Raw genomic sequence first — 26820 nt, 5'->3', positions numbered from 1 at the left:
CCCACTATGAACTCTATGGTCTAGGCTACATTGGTCTACCTTTTGGCAGGACACTGAATGTCATACCTTTGGACTGGGTATTCTCCATCTCCTAGGAAACTGGGGAGGGGGAAATCTTTGGAGCTAATTTATCCAATAAGGTTCTTTTTTAGTTACATTAAATGATCACATTTTAAAAATTATATGGAGAAGTGAGTCAAATTTACAGGAATAAGAATCATTCCCCAATTGACAAATGGTCAAAAGATATGAATAGACAGTTTTCAGAGGAAGAAATCAAAGCTATCAATAATCATATTTTTAAAAAGCTCAAAGTCAGTAATAATTAGAAAAAGATAAACCCATCAGGTTACCTAAGATAACAAAAAGGGAAGACAAAATGTCGGAGGGAATGTGTGAAAATAGGTGCACTGATGCCCTATTGGTGGAGCTATGAATAAGTCCAAACATTCTAGAAAGCAGTTTGCAACTCTGCCCCCAAACTTATTAAATTGTGCATATCCTTTGATCCAGAAATATTGCTCTTAGAGCTATATCTCAAAGAGAAAAAGGGCTCATATGTACAAAAATATTAATTTAAAGCAGCTTTCTGTGGTGAAGAATTAGAAACTATGGGAAAGTCCATCAATGGGGGAAATGGATGAACAAATTGTTGTATATGATTGTGATGGTATATAAGAAATGATAAAAAGAAAAGATGAAGGGGAAGGTTTCAGAAAAAACTGGTAAGATTTTGTATGAACTAATGCAAAGTGATCCAGAATAATGTACACAATAATTGTATTCATAATCAACTATGAAAGCCTTAGTAATTCTCATCAACACAGTGACCTACCATAATTCCAAAAAACTCATGATGAAGCCTACTATCTACCTCCAGAAAGAGAGCTGATGGTCTCTGAAGACTGAAACTTATTTTCTTCTGATTCTTTCAGTTTTTTTTTCTTCCTTCCTTCTTTCCTTCACTCTAAACCTTTACTCCTCCCCCCTTCTCTTCCCCATCCTTTCTTTTTCTTTCTTTCCTTCTTCTTTCCTTCCTTTTAGAACATGGTCAATGTACAAATCTGTTTTATGTGTCTATACATATGTGTAATCGATTTCATTTTTCTTGCCCCTCAATGAGGGGAAGGAAAGAATTTGCAATTGAAAATTAATTTTTTTTAAAAAAAGGAATTTTTTTGACTTCAAAACCAACCTCAGATACTATCTACTTTAAGAAAACTTTATCTACCATGTTTTTCAACATAGTTAACATGTTTTAGACTACCTGCCAGCTAGGGAAGGGGAAGGGGGGAAGGAGAGAAAATTTGGAACAAAAGGTTTTGCAAGGGTCAGTATGGGAAAAATTATCTTTGCATATGCTTTGCAAATAAATAAATCAAGAAACAAATTGATAGATAAATGAATGAAGGAAAGGAAAAAGAAAAAACTTCCCTTCCCTGTCCCCACCCCTACTGCTCGATTCCTTTTCTTTCCTCTTCTCCCTCTCCTTCTCTCCAAAGGAGAGGTAGTTGCTTATCCAAGCCTGCCCACTAAGCTCCCAGAAGCCAGAGGCTGGTCCACTGGTTAGTTTGTAGAGGGGACTTGTACAGAGGACAGAGCTCTGGGAATTAAACTGCTCAAAATTAAAGAAGGAAAAGGAGATGATGTGGGTTTGGATCTGGGTCTTCTAAGCCGACTTCCAGGGACTCGCTCTGTTGAGCTATTGGGGCAATTTCCTGAACAAGGTAGACCCTTCAGAGTTGGCTGAACTAAGTTAAAGGCCCGAGTCTGTATTAAGCCTGTTCTCAGAGCCCAGGGCCTGCCACAGCTGCCCCCTCTCCTCCCCGTTCCCCGGGCTGCCCAGCCAACCTACCTATCCACACAATAGCTTCATTCTCAAGCAGGCGAGCAAAGGGCGCCTTCCCCCACGGGAAGGGCTCAGGAATGTGCGCTCAGATTACAACAAACAGAACTGGCCAAATCGCTTCGCTTAGCAAGGCAGGGAGCTGCTTGTCCAGAAGGTATCCAACAAAAAACAAAGGGAGCCTGGCTGCTGGGGGGGGAGGTCTGCAGAAAGAACCCCGTCTGGTTTTAATAGACTCCTAGCTTCTTAACCTGCCAGGTCCCCCCGCCCCAAGTACGCTTGGAACAGCCCTCACTCCAAAACCACTGAAAGGCAAAGGTAGCTGAGGGGAAGGACGAGAGAGACCAGGATTCAAACCCTGCCCACCTCATTACCTGTGTGACCTTCTCCTCTGGAAATCAGACTTGCAATCTATTAGTGGACTTAAGGTCCCAATGGCCCTTCAAGCTCTACCGTGTGGGGCTTAACCAGGGGCCCGGGAACCTGGTTGTTAGGGAATTTTGCTAACTGGAGTCCTGGGCATTTTATTTCCTGCACTTAAAAGTCTGTTTCCGAGAAGGGAGACTGTGTGTTTCACGCCACGTTGCCAAAGGGGCCCGTGCCCCCCGAGAAGGCATGAGATGGGATGGCTTGTTCAGGTCGCTGCAAACTCTGAATCTGTAAATCCTTAAAAGAAAACCAAAGAAATCAGCCCTCCGATGAGTGGGCACAAAATACAGTTCTCACATCTACAGGAAAAAGGAATTTGGACCAATTCCCAGGTATCCTTTAGAAACTGGGCTACAGGACCTGAATTCAAATGCTCCCTCCTGTGATTCCTAGCTTTAGGACATCAAGCAAGTGAGTTCCCTGGACCCATTTCCTCATCTGTAAAATGGAAGATTATCCATTCCAACTCCGTACCTCTGACTCCATGACAGGAGGGAACCCAGACACTGTGTTAAGATCTCCCCTCCCCACCATGATGCAGGGGGTCTGGGGGAGCGAGCACAGGGTGGCTAAAAGCTGCATGAGACGGGCAGAGGCTGAGCAGGCAGAAACGGGCCCATTTCCTCGGGCAGGCTTTTAAAACCTTCATGCCTCTCCCCATCTTTCCAGCCTTCTCTCACCTTCCTTCCCACACCCACATATGTCTGGATCCAGCGCCAACGGCCTCCTTGCTGACCCTCAAACTGGGCGCTCCGTCTCCTGCTTGCCCAGCCTGGAATTCTCTCCCTCCTCACCTCCAATTCTTGGAGCTTCCCCCGAGTCCCAACCAACATCCCACCTTCTACTAGAAGCCTCTGCCGATCGCCCTCCTTCTGTTGGCATTCCCTATTTAGCCCCTAAATAGCTTGCCTGCACATAGCACGTGGTCTCCCCCATTAGGCCCCATGCCCCTTTGAGGACGGGTTCTGCCTTTTGCCTTTCTTTGGAGCTCCAGCACCGAGCACAGTTCCTGGTGCAGAGTAAGTACTTAATAAAATCTTTGCTGACTTAATTTAATTTTCCCTGAAGGAAAGATTACTTGTAGGGATTTAAGAACTGAATTTACTAAGTTCACCATGAACTTACGAAGAGGCCACCATGGGATCAATTCTGCCCACGAGTTAACTGAGCAAAAACCTCCTGCCCAGCGGGGTATTAAAGGGTCCGGTTTTCCCCGTAAAAGTTCAAAAACTTAAGTCATCCTTGCTTCTTGTCCACTAGCTAAAGCAGCAGCCCCCAACACACCAAGCCTGTTAATATTTAAAGAGAACAGGAAAAGCTGGGGGTGAAGTCATTTCTGGCCCGGGGATCAGCTTGTGGCAGCTGTCAACAAAGATTCCCCTGAAAGTCCATTCCAATCCACTCCCCTCCCATCCAAACCATTCCATTTTAAAATCCCACAATTACAGAGAAAAGGAATCAGCAGACTCCAATGGCCTTTTTAAAGGAGGATGGGAAGAAAGGGGCCAACTTCCTCGCCTACCTTGGGTTCATTGACACTCACAAGTGACCTTTAACTTCAAGTTCTCGAGTTACATCATATCAAGAGAAAGGAAATAAGGATTCATTATGTCTAGAACTAGAAAAAGGAATCCAGTTCAAGATTTTGGAGTATAGAGACTTAACAAAGATAGAAAAAAGGTTGGCTTGAGGTAGCATTTTTCATTTCATCTTAAACCAAGTTTGAATGTGTAAGAGTATCGAAAGGAAACAGTGGAAAGAGCTCTGGAGTGACTCTGGAGTCAAGGACCTTGAGTTCAAATTCATCTTCTGATATTTGCTGCCAGTTTGAGCTTGAATAAATCATAATCTCTCTGAGCCTCAGTTTCCTCATCTGAATAGCCTCTAATGTACTTTCTTCTAATGCTAGATCTAGGATTCTGTGTGTGTTCTTGGCTTTCTTGTGCCTCAGTTTCTTCCTCTGTAAAATGAGGCACCTAGATCCAGCTCTAGAGTTATGGACCCATGAGTCACCTCTGGCTGAGCCACATTCAAAAAGGCTGCCAAAGCATCTCTGCTTCAGATAGCTGAGGAACTGAACAAGCTTCCTGCCTCCATTTCCCCATAGGATGGAGGAGAGATGACTTGGAAGGCCCCTTTCAACTAGCTCTAGAACTCTAATTGCCTTTCTTCTTACTTAGGGATGGTGCTACTTCATGAAAGCCATAGAATCTGTCCCAAGATTTCACCCTGAATGGGGGAGATAAAGCTTTGAATTAAAAAATTCAAAGGGGTGAGGGTGGGGGGTGGAGAAGGAGCCATATATTAAACCATGGACCAAATTTAAAAATCTCTGTCCCTGATCTGCTAGTCTAAAAAGGGCTAACGAGACCACCCTGAATGGCTCTGGAGTCAGAGGCTTCTCTGATGTGACCTTGACCAAGATCATAACCTCCCTGAGCCTCCATTTCCTCTTCAGGAAAATCAAAGAGCTGGCCCAAGATGGCTTTTGAGATCTCTTGCCTGGGAAGGAGGGAGGGAGGACATCTAAGGAGTCAGTTCCCAGGAGGGTTGGGTGTAGGGGGGGAAGCACTAAATGAAAAGAGAAAAGCTAGTATTCTGGCAACATCATTATTTCTTTTTTTCTTCTTTTTCTAGAATTAAATCAATCCAGAAGTATTTATGAAGCCCAAGCCAGGCCCTGGTGATAGGACAGCAAGAAGAAAACAATCTCTGCTCCAAGACTTTACAATGTATCAGAGGAGACAACTCCTACTTAGAAATGTATACAAAGTAAACCCTCGAGAAGTAGGAAACAGTGATTTCTTCTAATCCGATACAGAAAAATCTTGGCTTCCAAAAAGACATTAAGCAGGAGGCTGACCACCTAGAGCCTCCCCCCACTTCAATTCCACCCTTTCCCCACATGTTCCTGACCAAAATCCGGGCCACTACCTCCCTTCATGGCCGCAGAGCTTGCCGTGGAACGGGGAGAAGGCAAGAGGCCTGCAATTGATTAAGGGAATGTGTTAGAAGCCAGCTCGAGACGCTTAGGAAAAATAGAAGAAAGATATCATATAGTTCAATATTTCTCCTGGCACAGAGCCAAGGTCTTACTCAGCTTGAAACAAGCAGGATTTAAATCACTCCAAGATTCTATTCCATCCAGCAGAGATCAGCTCGCACCTAACTTTTCACAGCTTTAATCAGTAAGAAAACATTGTTTTTCCTCGAACCAAAATGGTTTTCACACTAGTAGCTAAACTTGGGGGTTACCGTGAGAAGTCTGGCAGGTACCCTCCTATGGAAGGTCAGCTTAGAGACCCCCTTGTGTATTAGACATTTGTGGCCTGGATTCTCCTGCTCCAAATCAGAGCTAGTTATAAATTAGAACTTTTTAATGTGACAAAGACTCTCCCATCAGAAGGGACCTCCACATCCATCCCCTAACTTTGTTATGTCTGGCTTCCTTGAACATTCTCCCCAAGTCAACAGGATTGCAGAGTCATGTCTGACTCTTCATGACCCTATTGGGGTTTGTTTTTTTATTTTCGAGGGCTTTTTTGCCAAAAAAAAAAAAAAAAATTGAGGCAAGCAGGATTAAGTGACTTGCCCAGGGTCACAGAGTTGGTGATTGAGGCTGGATTTGAACTCATGAAGATGAATCATCCTAATATCAAGCCATTAGGCTAAAGGATGGGGACACAAAAAGAAGCTACCTTCAAGCAGCTCACAATTTTATGGGGATCCAATGTCTGAACCACTTCTTTGAACAGTATTTTTAAAGCATAAAGTACCTAAGATTATAAAGAAAAAATTATATTGAAACACAACTATCAAAATATATTTTAAGGACACACACACACACACACACACACACACAGAATCCATGATCTAGTCCAATAATAAACTCCACAACATATCAATAGGATCAGCCTAAGGCAGCTAGGTAATGTAGTAGATGGAGTACAGGGCCTAAAGTCAAGAAGACCAAAGTTGAAATTCTGCCTCACTCACTAGCTGTTTAACTCTGGGCAAGGCATTTAACCCTGTCTGCCTCAGTTTCCTCATTTGTAAAATGAGCCAGAGAAGGAAATGGCAAAGCATCCCTGTATCTCTGCTAAGAACACCTCAAGTTGGGGTACAAAGAGTCATATATGCCTGAAAAAAATAAATAAGGGACAGCTGGATGGCACAGCGGATAGAGCACTAGCCCTGAAGTCAGGAGGACCTGAGTTCAAATGTTCAAATTTGACCTCAGATACATAACATTTTCTAGCTGTGTCAAGTCATTTAACCTCAATTGCCTCAGCAAGTGTGTGTGTGTGTGTGTGTGTGTATGTATAAAGAAATAAAACCTCAATGACAACAAAAGGGTCCTCCAGTGAAGGAAAACTCACTACCTCCCAAGGCAGTTCATTCTACTTTGGACAGTTAAATAAGGACGGTTGAAAAGTTTGCTCCTCGTATCAAGCCTGTCTTTTTTTCCCCTGGGATATCTACACATTACTCATAGTTCTGATCCTTCTCCTAAGCTCTTCAAATATTTGCAGATAGCTACCATGTCCTCCCTAAATTTCTCTTCCACAGGTCAAACACCCCTGTTTTTTTCAATGGAGCTTCCCATAGTATGAGGTAATCAAATCAATTAGTCAATCAGTCAATCAGTCAATAAGCCCTCATTAAGCCCCTATTCCATGCCTGGCACTGTACTTGGCAATGGAATTACTTTAAAAAAAAAAAAAAAAAAGCAGAGGAGGGACAGATTTATGGGGCAGAATGTGTTGGATTCAAATTCCAACTCTGACATAGTCTACTCTGGGTGACTCTGGGCCGCTAACTTCATGTCTCCGGGCCTCTAAATGCCCTTTCAGGCCACTGGCATGTTTTAAGATTATTGGCAGCAGATTATGCAAAAGTGTACTAAGGTCTGGGAAAAATGCATAGGCTGAAATTCAGACTGCTTTCTCTTCTTTAAGAGAAATAGGAGGTGCTATTCTGTACATAAAGATCCCTGTGGATCTTTATGCATATTGACTTAGTTTTAAAATGTAATGTGATCTGCTTTATTATATGTTTATTTCTTTTGTCAAATATTTCTCAATTACATTTTAATCTGGCTCGGGCCAAACTGGAGGGGGTTGTGAGCCACATGGGGAAGAGGAATACAAGTTTAACCGCGCTGGACCAGAATACTCGGAAAGCAGCTCTAGCATGACCTTAACTGATAACGTAAGTAATAGGGTCACGACTTGACCTGGATCCTCCGGCCCAAATGCTATCCACTTTCCTCTCTCTCATGTCCTTGGTTTACTCTAGTATTAAAAGTATACTACCATTTACTTGCAGCTTTTTATTCATCATTAAAAATAAAGTTCATAGATGTTTCAGTTCTAAATGAGAACCGCTAGCCCTGAATGAAAATTGAAAGAAACAGTCCTTCAGAAACGGTTCATGATGAGATAAGTTAGGGTGATTCATAGCAGGCTGAACAAACTAAGCCATGTGACTGTTGGATGGATGTTAGTCAGCCTCAGCAATGGGGAGAGAGGGTCAGAACTCCGTTATCAAATGGGCACTTGCCATAAAGTTAGCAGAGAGAACTAAGGAGCTCGAAGCCAGAATCAAAATCCCAAGATGCACAAACAGGGAAGCAAAATGCGGCCCTAAATCAGCAAAGATTTATGTTAAAAGCAATTCAATTCCAGGAGACAGACTGGAGGAGACTGGCGGCTAATGTGACAAAGGGTTAACTTGATGATAAGCTCACAGATTTCAGTAAAACAATAATAATAGCAGCTGGCAGCAGCAGCTGGCATTTATATAATAAATATATTTTAATGTGATTTTAAATAGAAAAAATTTATATAATAAATATATATAACAATACTTCGAGATTTGTAAAGCACTTAACAAATATCTTCTCATTTGCCCCTCACGACGGCCTGGGGTGAGTAATATTATTATCACCAATTTATAGAACAGAAGGGGAAAGCCAAGGTCACATGGCTAGCTGGTATCTAAGGCAAGATTCAAACTCAAATATTCCTCACATTAAGCCCGGCACATTATCCACTCTACCACCAGAAATCACAGTTCGGATCCCCCCAAAATTAATAATCAATGTGTAAAAAATATCTGTAGATGATTAATTTTTTAAAAATTTTAATGTTAAAAAAAAACAATATATGTTTATAACAACACATACAGTAAGAACTAGCCAAAGGAATTGAGGTTATTAAGCTTAGAACAATGGATGATGGATAGAATGTGATAGCTGTCCTAACTCCTTAGTCTAATGTTCCAATCCTCCCATTATCTGGTTTCAACCAAGCCTTCCAGCTTCATCTCCTATCCTTCCCCTTCATTTACAGTACATTCAAGCAAAGCAGACTGCTCCAGTAAATAGGCTCTTGAGCCTCTGGATTCCCAGTCTTTGCTCCCATCATGCATCCCTGTCAGGCCTTGGCCCATCCCCTCTCATCTTTACCTCTAGCAAACTTTGGAATCCCTCAAGGCCCAGTCACCTCACTGAGGAAAGCCTGCTGGCTCCTCCATGCCCGGGACCTGCCCAGCCAAGGCCTAAGGTGATTGCCTGGCCTTCGGAACGCCCATAACGTTTTGTTTATACCTCTTAAAAACTTCATCTATTCTCCATTTGTTATTTGGCACAAGTTGTCACTATCTCCCTAATAAACTTCCTGAGAGCAGAGAAAGTATTCTTCATTTTTGTAAAGCCTTGTATCACCTGGCACATAGTAGGCCATTTGTTGCTACTAATGTTTCCTGGTTTAAATTTAAGGACCAACATATTGTCAAATGAATAATGTTATATGACAGGTGATATATAAAAATATGTAGATAATACAAGACTATCACAGGAGGGAGGCTGATTATTACAGGGTGAGGTTATCTTAGAAGATAATAATAATAGCTAGCATATACAGAGCACTTTAAGGTTATAAAGTGCTTTACAAATATTATCTCATTTGATTCTCACAACTGTCCTATCAGGTAGATGCTATTATTATCCCCATTTTACAATTAAGGCAACTGCCCAGAGCCACACAGTTAAGAGTCCCTAAGTCTGGATTTGAAGTCAGATCTTCCAGATTTCAAGTTGATTCTATCACTTAGGTGCCTCTGGGAATTTGCTAGATGACCCAAGAAAGATGGCCTGAATTTCCACACTTTGGGGAGGTTACTAGGAAGGAACTAGGAGAGATAATAGGTATAATCTACAATACAGAGGGTTGTATCCAGCTCTTTAGAGTTAATTTGACTCTACTTACCTAAAAAAGTTTAATGATCTTGATTCTTTGAGACTCAAGGGACTCTTTCATTAAAGATTATTCTACTTAGGAGTTAGTTTTAGATGAAGTGATCCCTTTATTTAGAAGTTAACTGTAATGCCTTTAAAAAGAAAAGATAAAATACTCAAAATATTTTCCTGAACCAAATCAAAAGGCAGAGTGTAGCAAATTTCAGGGAAACCAACTAGATGTTCTTCCTGCCAATCTATCGATATATAATTAAGAAACCTCAAACAACAACAACAAAAGTATCAAATTATGCTTTTCTATCTAGGAATCCCATTTCTCCTAAAAATATCATCCAAAATATTCCAAAGTTGTTTTATGGGAAATTATGAAAACTAGGAGTCGCTGGGAAAACCCCTGAATAAACTATGGTATGGAAATGCAGTGGAATATTATGACAATGTAAAATTGATGAGTAAGAAATTTTTAAAAGAAAGTTTGAGGGAATTGGGGGAACTTTGAGAGAGACACCTTTATAATCCCACAGAGAGGACTCCTGACAGAAACCTAAGACAATATTTTTGTATTTGCTTAGTAAAATGTGTTATAATATTAATTTAACTGACTACTCACTTAAGACATTGAGCTTTGTATCTAAGAGTACTATAACAGTAAGTGCTTAATAAGTGCTGCTTCCACCCACCCCCCAGTACATTCACTGAGCTGCCGTAGAGGCAAAAACAAAAATTCTTCCTGCCCTGGAGGAATATCTACTCTACTTCAGAGAAGAGGAGCAGATAAGGGGACCACAGATAAGTAAATTAAGAACAAAAGAGAAATCCAGAAAAGCCTCTGAAGATATTATATCTGTGGAGGACAAGGAAAGGACACTTTCTGCTTAGGGGAGGTTGGACAAGGGAACCAGAAACAGAAATTAGGCTATGGTATCTTAGAAGAAATGGTTCATAGTTTAAGCCTTAAGGGTGAGAAAAAAAAATCAGAAAAAAAAATCAAGAGGCATAAAACATAAAATATAAGTAAGATTGTGAAAGCCTTGAATGCCAGCCTCAAACAGTAGTCATCTTAGAAGCCATAGGGATTCATGGAAGGCTTTAGAGCAAGAGTTACATAGTCAATCCCATGTTTTAGGGAGATTACTTTGGATGGACTTAGAGAAGAGTCTCCTTCTAATCCAAGTGCTTCCAGCTCAAATCACTTGGATCTGAATTTGCTCCGAATGTTAGATTTTTTTTTAACTTCAGTAAATAGAGAACTAGACATAAATCTGCTACTTTTGTTACTTGAGAAAAAATTAGCAAGCCCTTACTCTATATAATGGGTAGCAAGTCGGTTTAGTACAGGGAAGCTATGGAGAAACTGGGTTCAAATTCACTTCTTCAAGTGTTAAATAAAGAGGTTGGGCCAAACTTCTTCTAAACCTTTGTTAAACAGGTGAAAACTCATAATCCTATCTACCACATGACCATCCTTTTGCTATCAGAGTTATGGATGAAACAGAAGCAGAACTGAACACCAAAGCAGTGCTGGGAAAAGGGATCATAAACAAAGACAATAGCCAACAGGTATCATTTATTATCATTTATATAAATTTGCAGAGCATTTAACAGCATTTAATGTAGCTGGTCCTTCAAACAGCCTGTAAATTGATGATATTTTTTGTCTCCATTTTGCAGAGGAGGAAACTGAGTCAATGAGTCATCTAGCATTTATTAAATTTTTATAATACACCAGGCACTATGTGCTAAACCCGGCCTGAAAGAGATTAAATGGCTAGCCCAGGGTCACACAACTAGGAAGTATCTAGGGCAGGATTTATTCTCATGTGTCTTCCCGCCTCCAGGATCAGCTCCCTATCTACTACCACCTACACCACAGATTGGCAGGAGAGCCCAATCTGGCACAGTTCAGCTTCTGACAATTTCTCTAAGTAGAGAGTCAGATATACACAGTTCTAATAATGAAAACAATATAGGTTTTTAACAACCATTCCCATCTTACAGTGCATGGGATTTACAAATCCTCAAGAAATTCAGCAGTTGGGTAGCGCAAAAGGATCATTAATCCCATTTTACAGATGGAGGAAACAGATTCAGGCTGGCCAAAGGTCCCATAGCTAACAGTGGATCCAAGTAGGCTCATTTTTTAGGAGGAAACTTCTTTCCATTACACCACCAATCAAGCTCTATCCCAGACCAGGTCCCCAGACCAACTTATCCCAATCACCAAATATCCATGTTAGCCATTCTTGGTGAACCCAAAGACCATGAATGGAAGGAGTTATAGTGAGCAATTAGAACTTAAAGTTAGATGATACCAAGGGTGGGTCCTTTATCCACAGAAAAATCCGGAGAAAACAACAATTCTGCAATTCAACAAAATTTTTAAGTACCCAACCCAGCTTCCAGACTTTAACTGCAAGCTCTCTGGGTTTTTTGTTTTGGTTTTTTTTTTTTTTTTTTTTTTTTTTTTTTTTTTTTTGGTTGTAGTTCCTTTAGTCCCCAGGGGTGACTTTGGGAGTTGTTTTAAAAAAAAAAAAAAAAAAAAAAGGGAGAGGACCGGGAATTCCAGAGACCCACGCCTCTCCACTTAACAAATTTTAAAGCCATACAGGACCCCAGGAAGGAATATTTTGAAAAGCTAGAAGGCATTTCCCTCCCTTTCCCCCCAGGGGGTTATGGACTTTCTTTTCTAGCTCATCAGGGGTAATTCTGTAGTGAGTAAGAGGCCCAGGTGAGCTCAGCCAAGCCCGGGGACCAGATTTCCAATTGGTTCCAAAGCCTAGACTGCCGTCTGGTTCCCTCCCCGCCCTCAGGGGTTAGTGGATCACCCCACCCCCACCCCTCCGCCAGACCTCACCTGAGGAGAAATTCTCCGAGGAAAGGTCCAGAGGCCCAAATCCTGAGAAACGCAAGGGGCCCCGGGAAGTCTCCGAGAAGAAACTGAAGCTTTAACGGCTTAGATCAGAAAGATACCAAGTGCAGGACTAGGTGGACGCCGGCTGCTCCCCAGTACCATGCTGCCTTTCCCCTAGGCAGAGACGCCACCCAAGCCGGGGGCCAGTTCAGGAGGGCTATCCCCGAGGAAAACGGGTGTGAGCAGGGGCCAGCTGGGCTGCCCAAGCAGGTGCAGGGGGGCCCAGACCCCCTAAAGACATCACCCCTCGAGGAGGTACAAGATAATTGTCAGTCCTCTTCTCTGGAGCTGATGACGTCGACCACACTTCATGGAAATAGTCCCGTGGCTATGCTCCCCACCACCCCAAGATCTCACACGGCAGCCAGACAGCCCAACAGCTTCCTTCCGCCACCCACCACTCTCGGGTGTCTGGCATCCCGCACCCTCGAGCCACCCAATAAACACCCCTTCCCCGCCCCCAGCCCCTCTAGATCCAGGGAAGGAAAGTAAGAGATGGGACCCAGGTCTTCTCTCCTCCCTCCAGCAGAAGCCCTGGCTAGACTCCTCTCCCTCCCCCGCCCCAGTCCCCCAGAAAAAAAGGGAGCTCAGGAAAAGGACACATGTTACACGCCCCCCATTCCCGGCAAGAAAGAACCCAGGACAGGATAAAGGCTAGACCCCCCCCTCCCCAAAGGAGTTCAGGAGGCTAGACCCACCCTCAAAAGAGAGCACACACGAACACGAACACGAACACACACACACACACACACACACACACACACACACACACACACACGACTTCTAGGGAAGCACCTCCACCCCGGAGCGCGAAAATTACACGGGCGTGGGGGGGGGGAGGAGGGGAGGCGCGAGAAGGGGAAGGGAAGGAGAGGGGAGGGGGATCCCGGCAGGGAGGAAGGGGTGCCCCCAGCCTCGGCTGGTCCCGCGGGTACTCCCTTCGCCCCGCCCCCGCGGCCCCCGGCCCACTGACCTATGGACACGAGCTTGATGCTCTCCAGCTCCAGGAACTCGAGCGCCACGGACACGTTCTCCAGCTGCATCTGGCGGAAGGTAGGCCGCTGGTGGTACTTGCGGTACATGCGCTTCTGGCTGAGCACCTCGAGCAGCGCGATCAGCCGCAGCCCGTCGCTCAGGTCCGTCTGCAGGTTGCCGATGCGCTTGTTCACGCATTTGAGGTGCTCGTTGCACCAGCGCGTGAACGTGTTCTGCTGGATCTTCTTCCACGGCGCGTCCTCGGCCAGGTCCTTCTCGGTCACGGGCATCTCTGCGGTCGGGCGAGGCGAGGCGATGCTGGCGCGGCTGCGGCTGCTCAGGTTCGGGCTCCGCTCGGCTCCTGGGCTCCGCTCGGCTCGGCTCTCGGCGCTCTCTGCTGCCCCGCAGCCCCGGGCGTGCGCCCTGCCTGGCCCCGCGCCTGCGCCGGCCCTCCCCGGCTGCGAGCCTCGGCCCCTCCTCCTCCCCCTCCTCCTCCTCCTCCCCCTCCTCCCCTCCGCCTTTCCGGGCCTGTGCTCGGCTGGCCAGCCGTCTCCCTCTGCCGCCCAGGCCGGCTCACTGCCGCCTGCCGCGTCCTGCGCCGGGATTCCGACTTGGGCGCCCCCGCCCTCCCCGCCCCCCGCGAGCTACCTGGCGGCGTGGTGCTTGGCCCCTCCCCCGGCGGAGGCCAATCGGACCCCGGGTTCGCCACGCCTCCCACATGCCGGGCGCTGGGCACCCGGTGATCGGACGCCAGGGGCGGCAGGGGCGAGGCTCCCAGGTGAGCTGAGTCAGACTTGGCCGGGGCGGGCCGAGCTCGGAGCCCCGGACTTGGCCGAGCCCCGGACTTGGCCGAGCCCGCTGCGCTCCTTAACCTCTGAGCTGCCTCCGGCCTCCGGCGTGCTCAGCCGCTAAGCAGCAATCCTCGCCCTTGCCAAGGGCGCTTAGCTCCTTCACGCACTCATTCAACAAGCATGTATTAAGCGCCTCCTGTGTGCCAGACCCCGTGACAGATGCTTTCGAGTCACTCCATTTGTTCTCCTATTCTGTGCCAGAGCCTGTGCCAAGCGCTACCGAGTCACTCCGCTTAGCATTTATTAAGCACCTGCTGTTTGAAGAGGCAGTGTGGCCTAGTGAGTTTAAGCCCTGCGTCTGACACAGACGGGCCTCCTGACTAGGAGCAGCCTCCTTAATCTCTCAGTGCTCGGGGCCGCTATAAAAATAGCGCGCATTTGTTGGGGGAATTTCCTCGCTCGGAAGTTCCCTCATCCCAAAGAAATCAGGGATCTAGTCCCCAATCTTATTGTGGCCAAGGCTAGGAATCCTTCCTCCATATCGGAAGCTTCAATAAGCGTCTGTTCTGTACACAATTCTAGTCTGGGGGCTGGACGTAAGAAGATCAAAAGCAGACCAGTCCCGGTCCAAAAGGAGCTTACAGTCTTGCAAACGATTTAGAAGGGGGGAGGGAAGGAGGGGGAGGGATCGATTCCTCCTTTGATAAGACACTCACCAAGATTCAGTGACCTGTCTAAGGTCATCGCACGAGAGGAATCTGGACATCTCCAAACTCAGAAGCCCATCCCTGTTACTCACAAAGGCCATTTCAGCTACTGACTTGGTGCCTCAGTTTCCTCATTGGTAAAATGAAGCTGTTGGACTGATTGGACTTTAAAGACCCTTCTAAAATCCAGCTATAAAAGGTCTTTCCAGCCTTAACGTTCAGCTTTCTCTTTCTGGAGACAGCAGGGGTTTCTGGATTACCACAGCCAGTGGCCTTTTCTGGGTCTTCAGCGTTCTGGAACGCTTAGGAACCCCCGATACTGTGGATCAGCCTCTTCTCTCTCTGGGTTTCTAAGATTCTCTTCTGCTGAGTGAGGTGAGCAGAACCGGAGATCATTGTACACCTCAACAACAATCCTATATGATGATCAGTTCTGATGGACGTGGCCCTCTTCAACAATGAGATGAACCAAATCAGTTCCATTTGTTCAGCTACACCCAGAGAGAGAACTCTGGGCAATGAGTATGAACACTACATAGCACTTCCACTCCCTCTGTTTTTGTCCACTTGCTTTTGATTTCCTTCTCAGATTATTTTTACCTTATGTCTAAGTCCAATTTTTCTTGTGCAGCAAAATAACTGTTTGGATATGTATAAATATATTGTGTTTAACATATGCTTTAACATATTTAACATGTATTGGTCTACCTGCCATCTGGGGGAGGCTTGGGAGGAAGGAGGGGAAAAGTTGGAACAAAAGGTTTTACAAGGGTCAATGCATATGTTTTGTAAATAAAAAGCTATAATAAAAAATTATTAAAAAGAAGTAATAAGAGAAAGAGGAGGAAGAAGAAGAAGGAGGAGGAGGAGGAGGAGGAGGAGGATTCTCCTCTTCCCTGCCTCTCCTCCTATTCATCTGACAGCTCCTTTTCGGTTCCTTTATCTGGATGTTCATGAGGTGTGCTCACTAATGTTGGGTGTCCCCTAAGGCTCTCTCTTCTGTCCCTCTGTTGCTTAGCAAGCTCATCAGCTCCCATGAATTCAACGATCATCTCTCTGCATATGATTCTTAGATCTCTATCCAGCTCTCTTTTCTGATCACCTACAGTCTGTTGGCCATCTTGAACTACTTGTCTTGTAGACAGCTCAAACTCGACATTTCCAAATCAGAACCTTATTTCCCCCTCAGACTTTCCGCTAATTGTACGCCCAGCATCCTCCCAGTCACCTAGGCTCACAATCTCGGATTCACCCTCCATGCCTTACCCACCTATCCAACATGTTGCCATGTCTTTTTGTTTCTTTTTTCACAATCTCTCTCTTATAGGTACCTGTTTTCCCATTTCTATCACCCAGCCCACATCCGGATGCAGGCCCTTATCACCTCATGTCCAGACCACTTCTGGTGGGTCTCCTTTCCTCAGATCTCTTCCCACTCTTAGTACCTCCTCCCTACCCCTGCCAAAGTCATCTGGCGAGAGCACAGTCTCTGTTCAACAAACACCAGAGGCTCCCTATGACCTCCATCTTCAAAGAAAAAAAGCCTGTTTGGCTTTTAAAGCCCCTTAAAACCTGACTCCTTCCTGCCTTTCCAGTCTTTTTACATTTTACTCCCTTCTTCATGCGCTACAAGCCAGCTACGGCGGCCTTCCCGACATTCAGCCCCCACTGTGTGCTTTTTCACATGTTCTCTGCTTAGAATTATCCCCCTCCTCCCTCCCAGGCTCCCTTCCAGCCTAAATTTAAGTCCAGCTTCAGATCTTTCCCAATCCTCTTCCATCCACCAGGCCCCGGCCCACCCGCTAAGACCACACCCTATTTACACACTGTGCACAACTGTTTGCATCCTGCTCTTGTGTAGTCTCTGAGCTCCTTCAGGGCAGGGATTTTTGTCCCTTCCTGGATCCTCTGTGTTTGGCTCAATGTAAAAGCATATGTTGCTGCTGCCACTGCTGTTGCTGCTGCTGATGATAATGGTGATGAGGATGAGGATGTTGGTGATGATGGTGATGATGATGATAATGGTAGTGATGATGGTGATGACTTGTCTTGCTTCTCTGATCTGTCCTTTGGTATTTTGTGATGTTGACATATTACTTGGAGAATACTAGGCTTTCTCAATTGAATAAGAGCTAAACAAATTATATCACATGAATGTAATGAAATATTACTACAGCATAAGAAATAATAATGTGAGGAATTTAGAGAAACATGGGAAGATTTATGGGAATTGATGCTGTGTGAAGTCAGCAGGACCAGGAAAACAATATAGACAATGACTACAACTTTTGTGATTCTAAGTTGCTCACTACTCTCTCTCTCTCTCTCTCTCTCTCTCTCTTCTCTCTCTCTCTCTCTCTCTTGTTCTCTCTCTTTCTCTCTTCTCTTGTTTTCTCTCTTTCTCTCTCTTCTCTTACTCTCTCTCTTCTCTTGGTCTCACTCTATCTCTCTCTTTCTCTCTCTTCTCTTGCTCTCTCTCTTTCTCTCTCTTCTTTACTCTCTCTCTCTTCTCTTGCTCTCACTCTCTTTCTCTCTCTCTCTTCTCTTGCTCTCTCTCTCTTTCTCTCTTCTCTTGCTCTCTCTTTCTCTTCTCTTGCTCTCTCTTTCTCTCTCTTCTCTTGCTCTCACTCTCTCTATCTCTCTTTCTCTCTCTCTCTTCTCTTGCTCTCTCTCTCTCTTTCTCTCTCTTCTCTTGCTCTCTCTTTCTCTCTCTTCTCTTACTCTCTCACTCTCTCTCTTTCTCTCATTATCATTTGTCTTACCACATTTTTCTTCATTTCCAAATATTTCTCTTCCATCCCTTGTAACAAAAATTAAAAATGAATGAGAAAAAAAGGCATTTCTTCAAAACCAACTCCCATATCTACCACATCTGATTGTACAAGCAGTATTGCACACCCAGTAACAAAGATTAAAAATGAATGAGAAAAAAAAAGTCATTTTATCAAACCAACTCATGTATGTGCCAAGTCTAATTGTACAAGCAATATTCCACGCCCACAATCCTCTATTTTCCAAAGAAGGACATTTTTAAAAATTCTTGTTATTTGGAAATATTCATGTTTATTTATAAGAAAAAAGAAAGTTACATTTAAGTGACCCTCAAGATTTCACCCAGAGTGACCAGGAAGACGGTGGTACCCTCAGCAGAGACCAATCCTTTCCAGTCTTTGCCAGTTCTGAAATCCCGCGGGCCTTTCATCCTGCTGCCCGAGAGGTGACAACATTTCCCTGTGTTTGTTGAATTGGACTGAATTGCGGTAATGTCAAACTTTTAAACAACCCCTTCAGCCACAGTAGGGAGAACTGCAGAAAATAAACTTCTTCGAAGAAAACATAAACAGAGCGGCAGCTTCCAACAGCAAGGACTCCCACATTCCCAAACATCAGGCAGGTAGATGCCAAAGAGGAAAGGAAGGACAGATGGAAAAATAAACCCTGATCAAAAGGTTTCAAGTCCAACTTCTTGCTTTTAACTGTTAAGGAAAGGGGCCTCGAACCCTCTGCGGGGGCTCAGAGCCATATTCCTTAGAGCTGTTTCTCCACATTTGGGGTTTCCAGAAACCTCAAGTGAAGGCTGCCTTCAGGATGGGGATTGTGGGCCGCACCTCTTCAGAGATAAGCCCGTGATGGACTAGCCAAGTTCTCTCCGGCGGCGTCCAGGAGGAGAGCGACCGTAGCCTGAACACTGATCTACAAAATATCTTCTTGCGATAACGACTCATTTCCCACAGAACTTTATAATATACATCTTAATACTCTTATAATTTATATATTTTTATAATAATCTTATATAATATATAATTCTTATAATCTTAATAATTATTGAGGACATCGCAAAGAGCTTTTGTTTATTTGGGACATTCACACTTTCTCTTACTCTCCCTACTCTCTCTCTTTCTCTATCTTTCTTTCTCCCTCTCTGGCTGTCTCTGTTCTTTAGCTGTGTGTGTGTGTCTCTGATCTTCTGTCTCTGTGTCTCTGTCTCTGTGACTCTCTGTCTCTCTCTCTCTCTTTCTCTCTATCTTTCCCTCCCTCTCTCTCTCTGTCTCTCTGTTTCTCTGTCTCTCTCTCTGTCTCTCTGTTTCTGTCTCTCTCCCTGTCTCTGTCTCTCTCTTTCTCTCTGTCTCTGCCTCTCTCTCTCTTTCTCTCTCTCTCTGTACATTGAAGACACAGCCAGACAGCCCAGTGGTTCAAGCATTGGGCTTGAAGTCAGGAAAATCTGAGTTCAAATGTGATCTCAGACACTAACTTATAGTGTGACCCCGGACAAGTCACTTTACTTCTGCTTTCCTCAATCCACAGGAGAAAGAAATGACAAAGCAGTCCTGTATCTTTATAAAATTATCTTAAATCAATTAAATTAACATTTCTTAGTATTATGAAAATAACTTTGACCTCATGGAGCCCCAGAAGTCCCCAGGCTGCACATTGAGAGCCATCAAGGACCCCAGAGGGCATGCTGGGAGGGAACTCAATCACCTGGTCCGATGTTCTTGACTCTGTGTGTGTGATGGTTATCACACTGGGTTGGTTATCAGACTGATGCTTGTCAATGACTGAAGGAAATGCTAAAATTGTCTCAGTGAAAACCGCCAAGGTGTGATTTTCTTTCCCCTTCCCCTTCACAGAGACCCTGAAATCTATCCACAGCTTTCCTGCCCAAATTTCCCCGTCTAGGCCAACCCATTTTTGTCACAGATCAGGAAACTGAGGCTCAGGTCGGAAAACAGCCCACGTCTACAAAGGCAGCTTGGCGACTTCTCTGCCAGCCTCAGGCAGATGGGAAACTGAGGCCCAGAGAAAGAAGAGGATGTAGTGAAAGTCATCCTGGCAGCATGAAGCTGTGGCTCCTGCGGTTCAAAAACCAGCCTTTTCCCATTCTGCTTTTCTAAATAATAGTTGCAGAGAAGTGAGCCTGTTTCAGAGGGTGATAGGAAGCAAAAGAGCTGGTCACCGGGGGAGAGGGCCAGATGACAGGAGCACAGGCGGCCCCGTGGGGGGAGCAGAACTCTGCCCTATGGGATATTATTTACTCAGCCTTTTTTAATTCAGAAAGAAATGTTTTGTTGTACTTTTCTTAATCTATTCTGCAAAAAAAAATTTTTTTAATGTCACTTTATTCATAAGTTTGGTTTTTGTTTTGTTTGCTGAGACAATTGGGGTTGAGTGACTTGCCCAGAGTCACACAGCTGGGAAGTGTTAAGTGTCTGAGTCTGGATTTGAACTCAGGTCCTCCTGACTTCAGGGCTGGTGTTCTATCCACTGCACCATCTACCTGCTCCCCCATTCATAAGTTTTTAAAAGAAATTCAGATTAAAGACATTCAGCAGCTGAACTATGTTACCCTCCCTGGTGACACTTGGAGAATTCCAAAGGAAAAACCGCTATTCTTTCTATTTTTGCGCAAGATCACAACAGGATTGTCTTGTCCTGCTTTTGCAAGGCAACTGGGGGCAAGTGACTTGCCCAGGATCACACGGCTAGGACGCGTTAAATGTCAGCAGCAGGATTTGAATTCTGGACCTCCGGACTTTAGAGCTCGTGCTCTGCCCACCGCACCATCCGGCTGCCCCTGGGATTGTTTTATTTTTTTGATTAGCCAGATAACAGCCAGTGTCCTGTTCATTACCCACTCCCGTTAAGTTATTCAAATTTCAATAAAACCTTCAGACGGGATTCACTCCCCCATCAGACGCCTGACCCTGTCAAGTTGGCAGACTTGCCTCCTAGCAGCATCCTCCTGATCCAGGACCTTCCCACAGCCTCCGCCTTTTTCGGTTGACCCGGGATGCAGGATGGAGGCTTCCTGGGCCCCCCAGCTTGTCAGAAACCTCAGACAGGTAACCCGGGCTTGTTGTGTGGACGGCAAGGCGGCCCCGCGGAGACCAGAGCTCGCCGCTCAGTGTACGGCCGCTCGCTCCGGGAGCCAGCAGCCATTTCACCCCGACGTTGGGTGTTCCGTTTCCCTCCATCCGTCCTTCATGGTCCTCCTGGTTAACGAAAACCCCCAAACCCCGGGCATCCCACGGCTCCGTGTTCTCTCCAGTGACTCACTGGGCCTTTTATTTTGACCCTCGCAGCCTTGTGTCTTCCAGCTCTTTGCTCTAGACCTGGTCCCACAATGAATGTCTCCTTCACTGTTGATTCTTCTTTGTTTTTTCACTTGATTGATCTTATAGACACTGTTCTGTGATTTTCACACTCTTGAAGGTTAAAACTGCCGGAGATCTCACTTTGAGTGGAGATGATCACAGCAACTGAGACCCAAGATTTCCTCTGTGGGCAAAGTCGTGCATGTTGATGGCTCACCTGTCCACCATCCCACGTGTGTGTGTGTGTGTGTGTGTGTGTGTGTGAAAGAGAGAAAGAGAGAGATCAGACATGATGGCTGCATGGGTGGAAACTTCAGAAAACTCTCCAGAACACAGTAAGTGCTTAATAAGTGCTTGTTGATTTGATTTGACTTAGAAGAAATTCAATTTAATTCAACAGAATTGTGGATATTAGACTATTATAATTAATATTAAAAACTGGACCTTGATGTAGGCAGTGAGGAAACTCACTCTACCCACAATGAAGCTGGGCACCTTCTGTGCATTTTACATCCTCAGATAGTTACCTGGAGCAATGAGAAACTGACTTGTTTAAGGTCACACAGCCAGGACATTCCAGAGGAAGACTGAATCTAGTAGCCAGGACATGGCAAAGATGAGATTTGAACCCAAGTCCTTTGAGGGCAAAGCCAGACGGACTTGGGGCCAGGAAGGTCTGGATTCAAATCCTGCCCTGACACTTGATAGCTGTGTAATCCTGGGCAAGTCACTTAAAACACTTTCAGCTGCAGCTTCTTTATATAGAAGGAAGGGGTTGGACTCATGCTTTAAGGTTCTATGTTCCTGTGATCCATTAATAGACTATAAAGCACCTACTGCGTGTACAAAGCCCCTTGAAGCTTCCACGAGAGATACAAGGGTTAGAAATAAAAGCCTTATGATGCACAAGTAACTTCAATACAAAATAATATATGAAAAGGACCCAGGAGAACTGCAAGATAATTGCTACCTGACATGGAAAGCAGGGGAAACTGAGCCAAAGGGGATCTTAAAAGTCATATAGTCCAATCAAATAAAAGAGGCCCAAAAAGGGAAGGAAGGGCGTCAGCTGGAGAGTGACCCCAGGCTCTTCATGGGATGGAAAATGAATCCTTCTGCCTTCCATCACGGGCACTCAGTCCTCACCCTGGGGGGGTCCATGGTGTCCACGCCCGAGAAATAGAGGCCTTTGCAGAGGAATGTCCCTGCAGCTGCTTCTGCTGGGGTGGGATGGACCGCCTGGCTCCCTGAGGCCAACGGACGCCTCACACACAGCTAGACTTCCCAGGCCCTCAGAGCAAGGGGCCATGAGGTCATCTCTTACTCCCCAGGAATTGTTCCAAAAAATGTTATCATCAAACAAAACCAAGGGAGCCAAAATTAGAAGCGAAGCCGGAAGCTGGAGGGCAATTTTTCTGCAAATTTCTCTGATAAAGGTCTCGATTTTTTCCAGATTTGCAGGGAACTGAGCAGAATTTATAAAAATAAGGGCCGTTCCCCAATTGATTTAAATACGGACAGGATATAAACAGGCAGTTCTCGGACAAAGAAATCAAAGCTCTCCAATCATATAAAAAAATGCTCTAAAGCACTATTAGAGAAGTACAAATTAAAACAACTTTGAGATACCCATCAGATTGGCTAAAATAAATAATAATTCGATAATAATAAATATTTATAATATTATTTAAATATTAAATTAAATAAAATTTAATAAATAAATAGTGAAATAAAATTAGGAAAATGACAAATACCAGTGGGGATATGGAAAAATAAAAACACGACTGCTTTGTTCATGGAGTTGTGAACTGATCCAACCCTTCTGGAAAGGAATTTGGAACTCTGCCTGAAGGGCTATAAAAGTGTGCATAGCCTTTGACCCAACAATACAGTATTGCTGCTGGGTCTGTATCCCAAAGACATCAAAGTAAGGAGGAAAAGGACCTATCCCCATAAAAAATAATTATAGCAGCTCTTTTTGTGGTGGCAAAGAACTGGAAATCACAGGCATGTTCATCCGTTGGGAAATGGCTGAACAAACTGTGTTATATGGTTACGATGGCTTGTTTTCTAGTAAAAAAGGAGGCTGTAAGAGATGATCAGAGGGATGGATTCAGAAAAACCTGGGTATGAACTGATGCAAAGCCAAGTGAGCAGAATCAGGACAACAATATATAGAGTGACAACAATATTTAAGGATGATCAACTATGAAAGGATTAGCGAGTCTAATCAAGGCAATTCCAAAAGATTTCTCTGGAAAGAGATGGGATGAACTCTGAAAGCAAAGTGAAGCAATTTTTTTTTTTTACTTTATGTTTCTTGCTTTTCATTTTGTTGTTTATTTGTTTATTTTTGCAACATTAACAATATTGAAATGTTTGCATTATTTCACAGGAATAATTGCTGTTATATTGCTTGTTTTCTCTATGAATGTAAAGGAGGGAGAGGATTTGGAATGCCAAAAAAAATTAATGGATTGCTAATAAATAATTTAAAAACAGCAAAACAAATGCTATTATCCGGTCTTCTCAAGAATTGTCTATTCTCTAATTCTTCCTGTGCAACAAGAGAACTGTTCGGTTCTGCACACATATATTGTATCTAGGATATACTGTGACCTATTTAACATGTATAGAACTGTTTGCCAATTGGGGAGGGGGTGGAGGGAGGGAAGGGAAAAGTCGGAACAGAAGTGAGTATAAAGGATAATGCTGTAAAAAAATTACCCTGGCATGGGTTCTGTCACTAAAAAGTTATAATTATTTAAAAATACATTTTTTTAATTTAAAAAATTGTCTATTCTGTATTTAATTATGGAAGCACAGGTACCCTCGTGCAAGGACTGATCACTAGTTTCCTCGGTTTCCAAAGAGGGATATCTAGCCAGCCAATTTCATCATGTGAGTTGTTGTACCCAGATATGAATATATAGTCCCAAAGGTAAACTCCTTCAGGGCGAGAACCGTTTCCTTTTTGTCTTCATGTGCCCATTGCCTAACACCTGGCACACAGTAGTTGATTGTTTTTGTTCAGTCGTCTCGGTCATGTCCAACTCTTCTATTTTCTTGGAAAAGACTGATGCGTCATTTCCTTCTCCAGCTCATTTTACATATACCGAGTGGTATTAAGTGACTTGCCCAAGATCGCATAGGTAGGAAGTATAGGAAGCCAGATTTGAACTCATGTAGAGTCTTCCTATCTCCAGAGCTGCCCACAGCTAACAGTATTACATGTAAAATAATACTTTTCAAGTGGGGTCCCAAGAACTCCGGGGGCTCTTTTTTCTTCAGATTACCCAAATTTCATTCAGTTTCCTAGAATAATGGGGTGGATTTTTTTCTATAAGACATCTCCAGGCAGGGCAGCGAGGTAGTGCTACAGTGGATAGGGGAGTGAGCTTGTAGTCAGGAGGACCTGAGTTCAAATTCAGTTTCAGATACTTATTATGATCTGAGGCAAGTCCTATTACTTACCAAAAAAAGAAAATCTCCAAGTCCTACCTGTCAAATTTTAGTTCAGTGTCCCATCAGCTCCTTCCATTAGATTTGCCTAATCTAAGGCACAAATGAAATGATACTGGGTTCAAAGTCAAAAAGACTCAAATCTTGGCCCCTACGTCCCAACCTCCCCTTCCTCCGTGACCTTTGGAGTGACTTCAGGTCTAAATCTCTGACCCGTAGACAGGGATGGTCATTCAAGGCTATGAAGCAGGAGGGCGTTGTCCAGAGCGCACAAGAAGCTGATTTTCCTGCTGGCCTCTTGAGGTGCTGGCTCCCTTACAGCTCCCTCACACCCGCCAACCCCACGTCCCTGGGGTGAGACTGGGCCGGGAGGCTGTCCACTGTTGGTCCAGGGGTTAGGGACTGTTATTCCCAAGTCCCTTCCGTCCAAGAAAGAGGCTAAGGGCGGGAGTGGGACACCAAGGAAGGCGCCCCCAAATCAGACCCCTGGGGGGGAGGGTTTTGGGGAATAAAAAGTGGGTGTGTTATTTAAAAAAAGGTTTGATGTAAAATAGAGCATCAATCTCTGGGCCCCAGCCAGCTGCCAGGGGGCCAATGGCTCTGTCAGGATGGCTGATGGGAGAGCTTGCTTTTCTCCCCACCCCCTCCTCTTGAGTTCAGATGCTCCTGCCCAATTAAGTCTCTGAGAACTTCCCTTTGGAAGATTTTTAACATTTTTTTAGGCTTATCATTCCTCCCAGAAAGCCCCCGGAAGAAACTCTGAATTTCTGTTTACTGTTCCTCTGGTTAATTAGCGTTCTTTGTCTACACTTGACTTCAGGAAAAGAAAAGTAAAAAATAAGCTGAGACAGGCCATTTATTCACAAAGAGCAACTTCTGGGGTCTGTCCCCATTCAGTCTGACTCCTGGATTCTGCCCCTCCGTTTCCTCCAGTCCTAGACAAAGACTGCTTCTGTCTGAATCCCCCAAAGCCCAGATTTCCTTCAAAACTCACCTCAAACGTCGCCCCCTTCCAACCCACATCTGCTCTCATTTCCCCGGCCCCTAGTGTCTCCATCCTCCCCCAGCCCCAAGTTCATTTGTATTTGTTTGTAAACATTTTGGATATCATAGTAACAGCTCACACATAAAGGAGATTTAAGTTTTGCAAAATGTTTTGTCTTATTTTATTCTCACAACTCTGGGATAGAGGTGCCGCTTGTGATCTCTATTTTACAGGAAACCGAGGCAGGCGGCAGGTACGTGACTTGTCTAGGGTCACACAGCTAGGAAGTGTTTGAGGCTGGATTTGAACTCCTAGAGGCAACGAGATGGTGCAGTGGAGAGAGCACCAACAGGAAAACGCAGGTCCTGAGTTTGGATCCAGACTCGGACATTTACCAGCTGCGAGAGCCTGGGCAAGTCATTAGTTGTATTTGTCTCAATTCCTTTTCTGTAAAAATGAGTCGGAGAAGGAAATAGCAAGTCTTTGCCAAGAAAACCTCAAAATAAGAGGGGGACGTGACCAAAACAATCAAATATGGGTATGAGTGTGTGTGTGTGTGTGTGTGTGTGTGTGTGTGCGTGTGTGTGTGTGTGTGTGTGTGCGTGTGTGTGTGTGTGTGTGTGTGTGTGCGTGTGTGTACATCCTATCTGGAAAAACAAGATGTATACATACATATATACATGAGTGTATATATGTATATATGAGTGTATACATACATACACACATACATGATGTTTTCCCAGATAAAATGGAAGCTTCTTGAGGGCAGGGATTTTTTTATTCGTATCTTTGTAGCCTCGGGACTTAAGTACAGAACCTGGCACATAGCAAGCACTTAATAGATGATTAACTGAGAACAAAGTCCCCAAAACTTGTATTATCAATTATGAAAATCAGACTGTTATGTTGAATATATCCTAAAGAAAGTTTTCTTTCTTCCTTCCTTCCTTCTTTCCCACTCTCCCTTCTCTTTTCTTCCCTCCCTCTCTTCCTCCTTCTCTCCTTCCCTCTCTTCCTCCTTCCCTCTTCCTCTCTCTTCCTTCCCTCTCTTCTTTCCCTCTCTCCTTCCCTCCCTCTCTTCCTTTCTTCCTTCCTTCCATCCTTCCTTCCTTCCTTCTCTCCTTCCCTCCCCATTTTCTTCCTTCCCGCTCTCCCTCCTCTCCTTCCCTCCCTCTCTTCCTTTCTTCCTTCCTTCCATCCTTCCTTCCTTCCTTCTCTCCTTCCCTCCCCATTTTCTTCCTTCCTGCTCTCCCTCCTCTCCTTCCCTCCCTCTCTTCCTTCCTTTCTTCCTTCCATCCTTCCTTCCTTCCTTCTCTCTCTCCCTCCCCTTTTCTTCCCTCTCTCTCTCCCTCCCTCTC

General features: G+C 44.5%; 1 protein-coding gene across 3 annotated transcripts in view; it reads right to left on the bottom strand.

Annotated features, from left to right (window-relative positions):
- FLNB (filamin B) overlaps positions 1 to 13815 on the bottom strand; it is a 130337-nt gene extending 116522 nt beyond the window's left edge. For 2 of the 3 annotated variants that reach the window (XM_051979659.1, XM_051979646.1), the window contains exon 1: positions 13421 to 13814. In XM_051979659.1, coding sequence (XP_051835619.1) covers positions 13421 to 13712 — 292 coding nt within the window. In that variant the 5' untranslated portion in view covers positions 13713 to 13814. Of the gene's footprint in view, positions 1 to 13420 lie in introns of all 3 variants that reach the window. The other variant, XM_051979655.1, reaches the window with a different exon arrangement.
- Positions 13816 to 26820: the final 13005 nt, after the last annotated feature.

This window comes from Antechinus flavipes, chromosome 1 (assembly GCF_016432865.1).
Source record: "Antechinus flavipes isolate AdamAnt ecotype Samford, QLD, Australia chromosome 1, AdamAnt_v2, whole genome shotgun sequence".
NCBI classification, from domain to species: domain Eukaryota; kingdom Metazoa; phylum Chordata; class Mammalia; order Dasyuromorphia; family Dasyuridae; genus Antechinus; species Antechinus flavipes.
The sequence above is the reverse complement of the archived record's forward strand: the minus strand, read 5'-3'. Positions and strand labels throughout refer to the sequence as shown.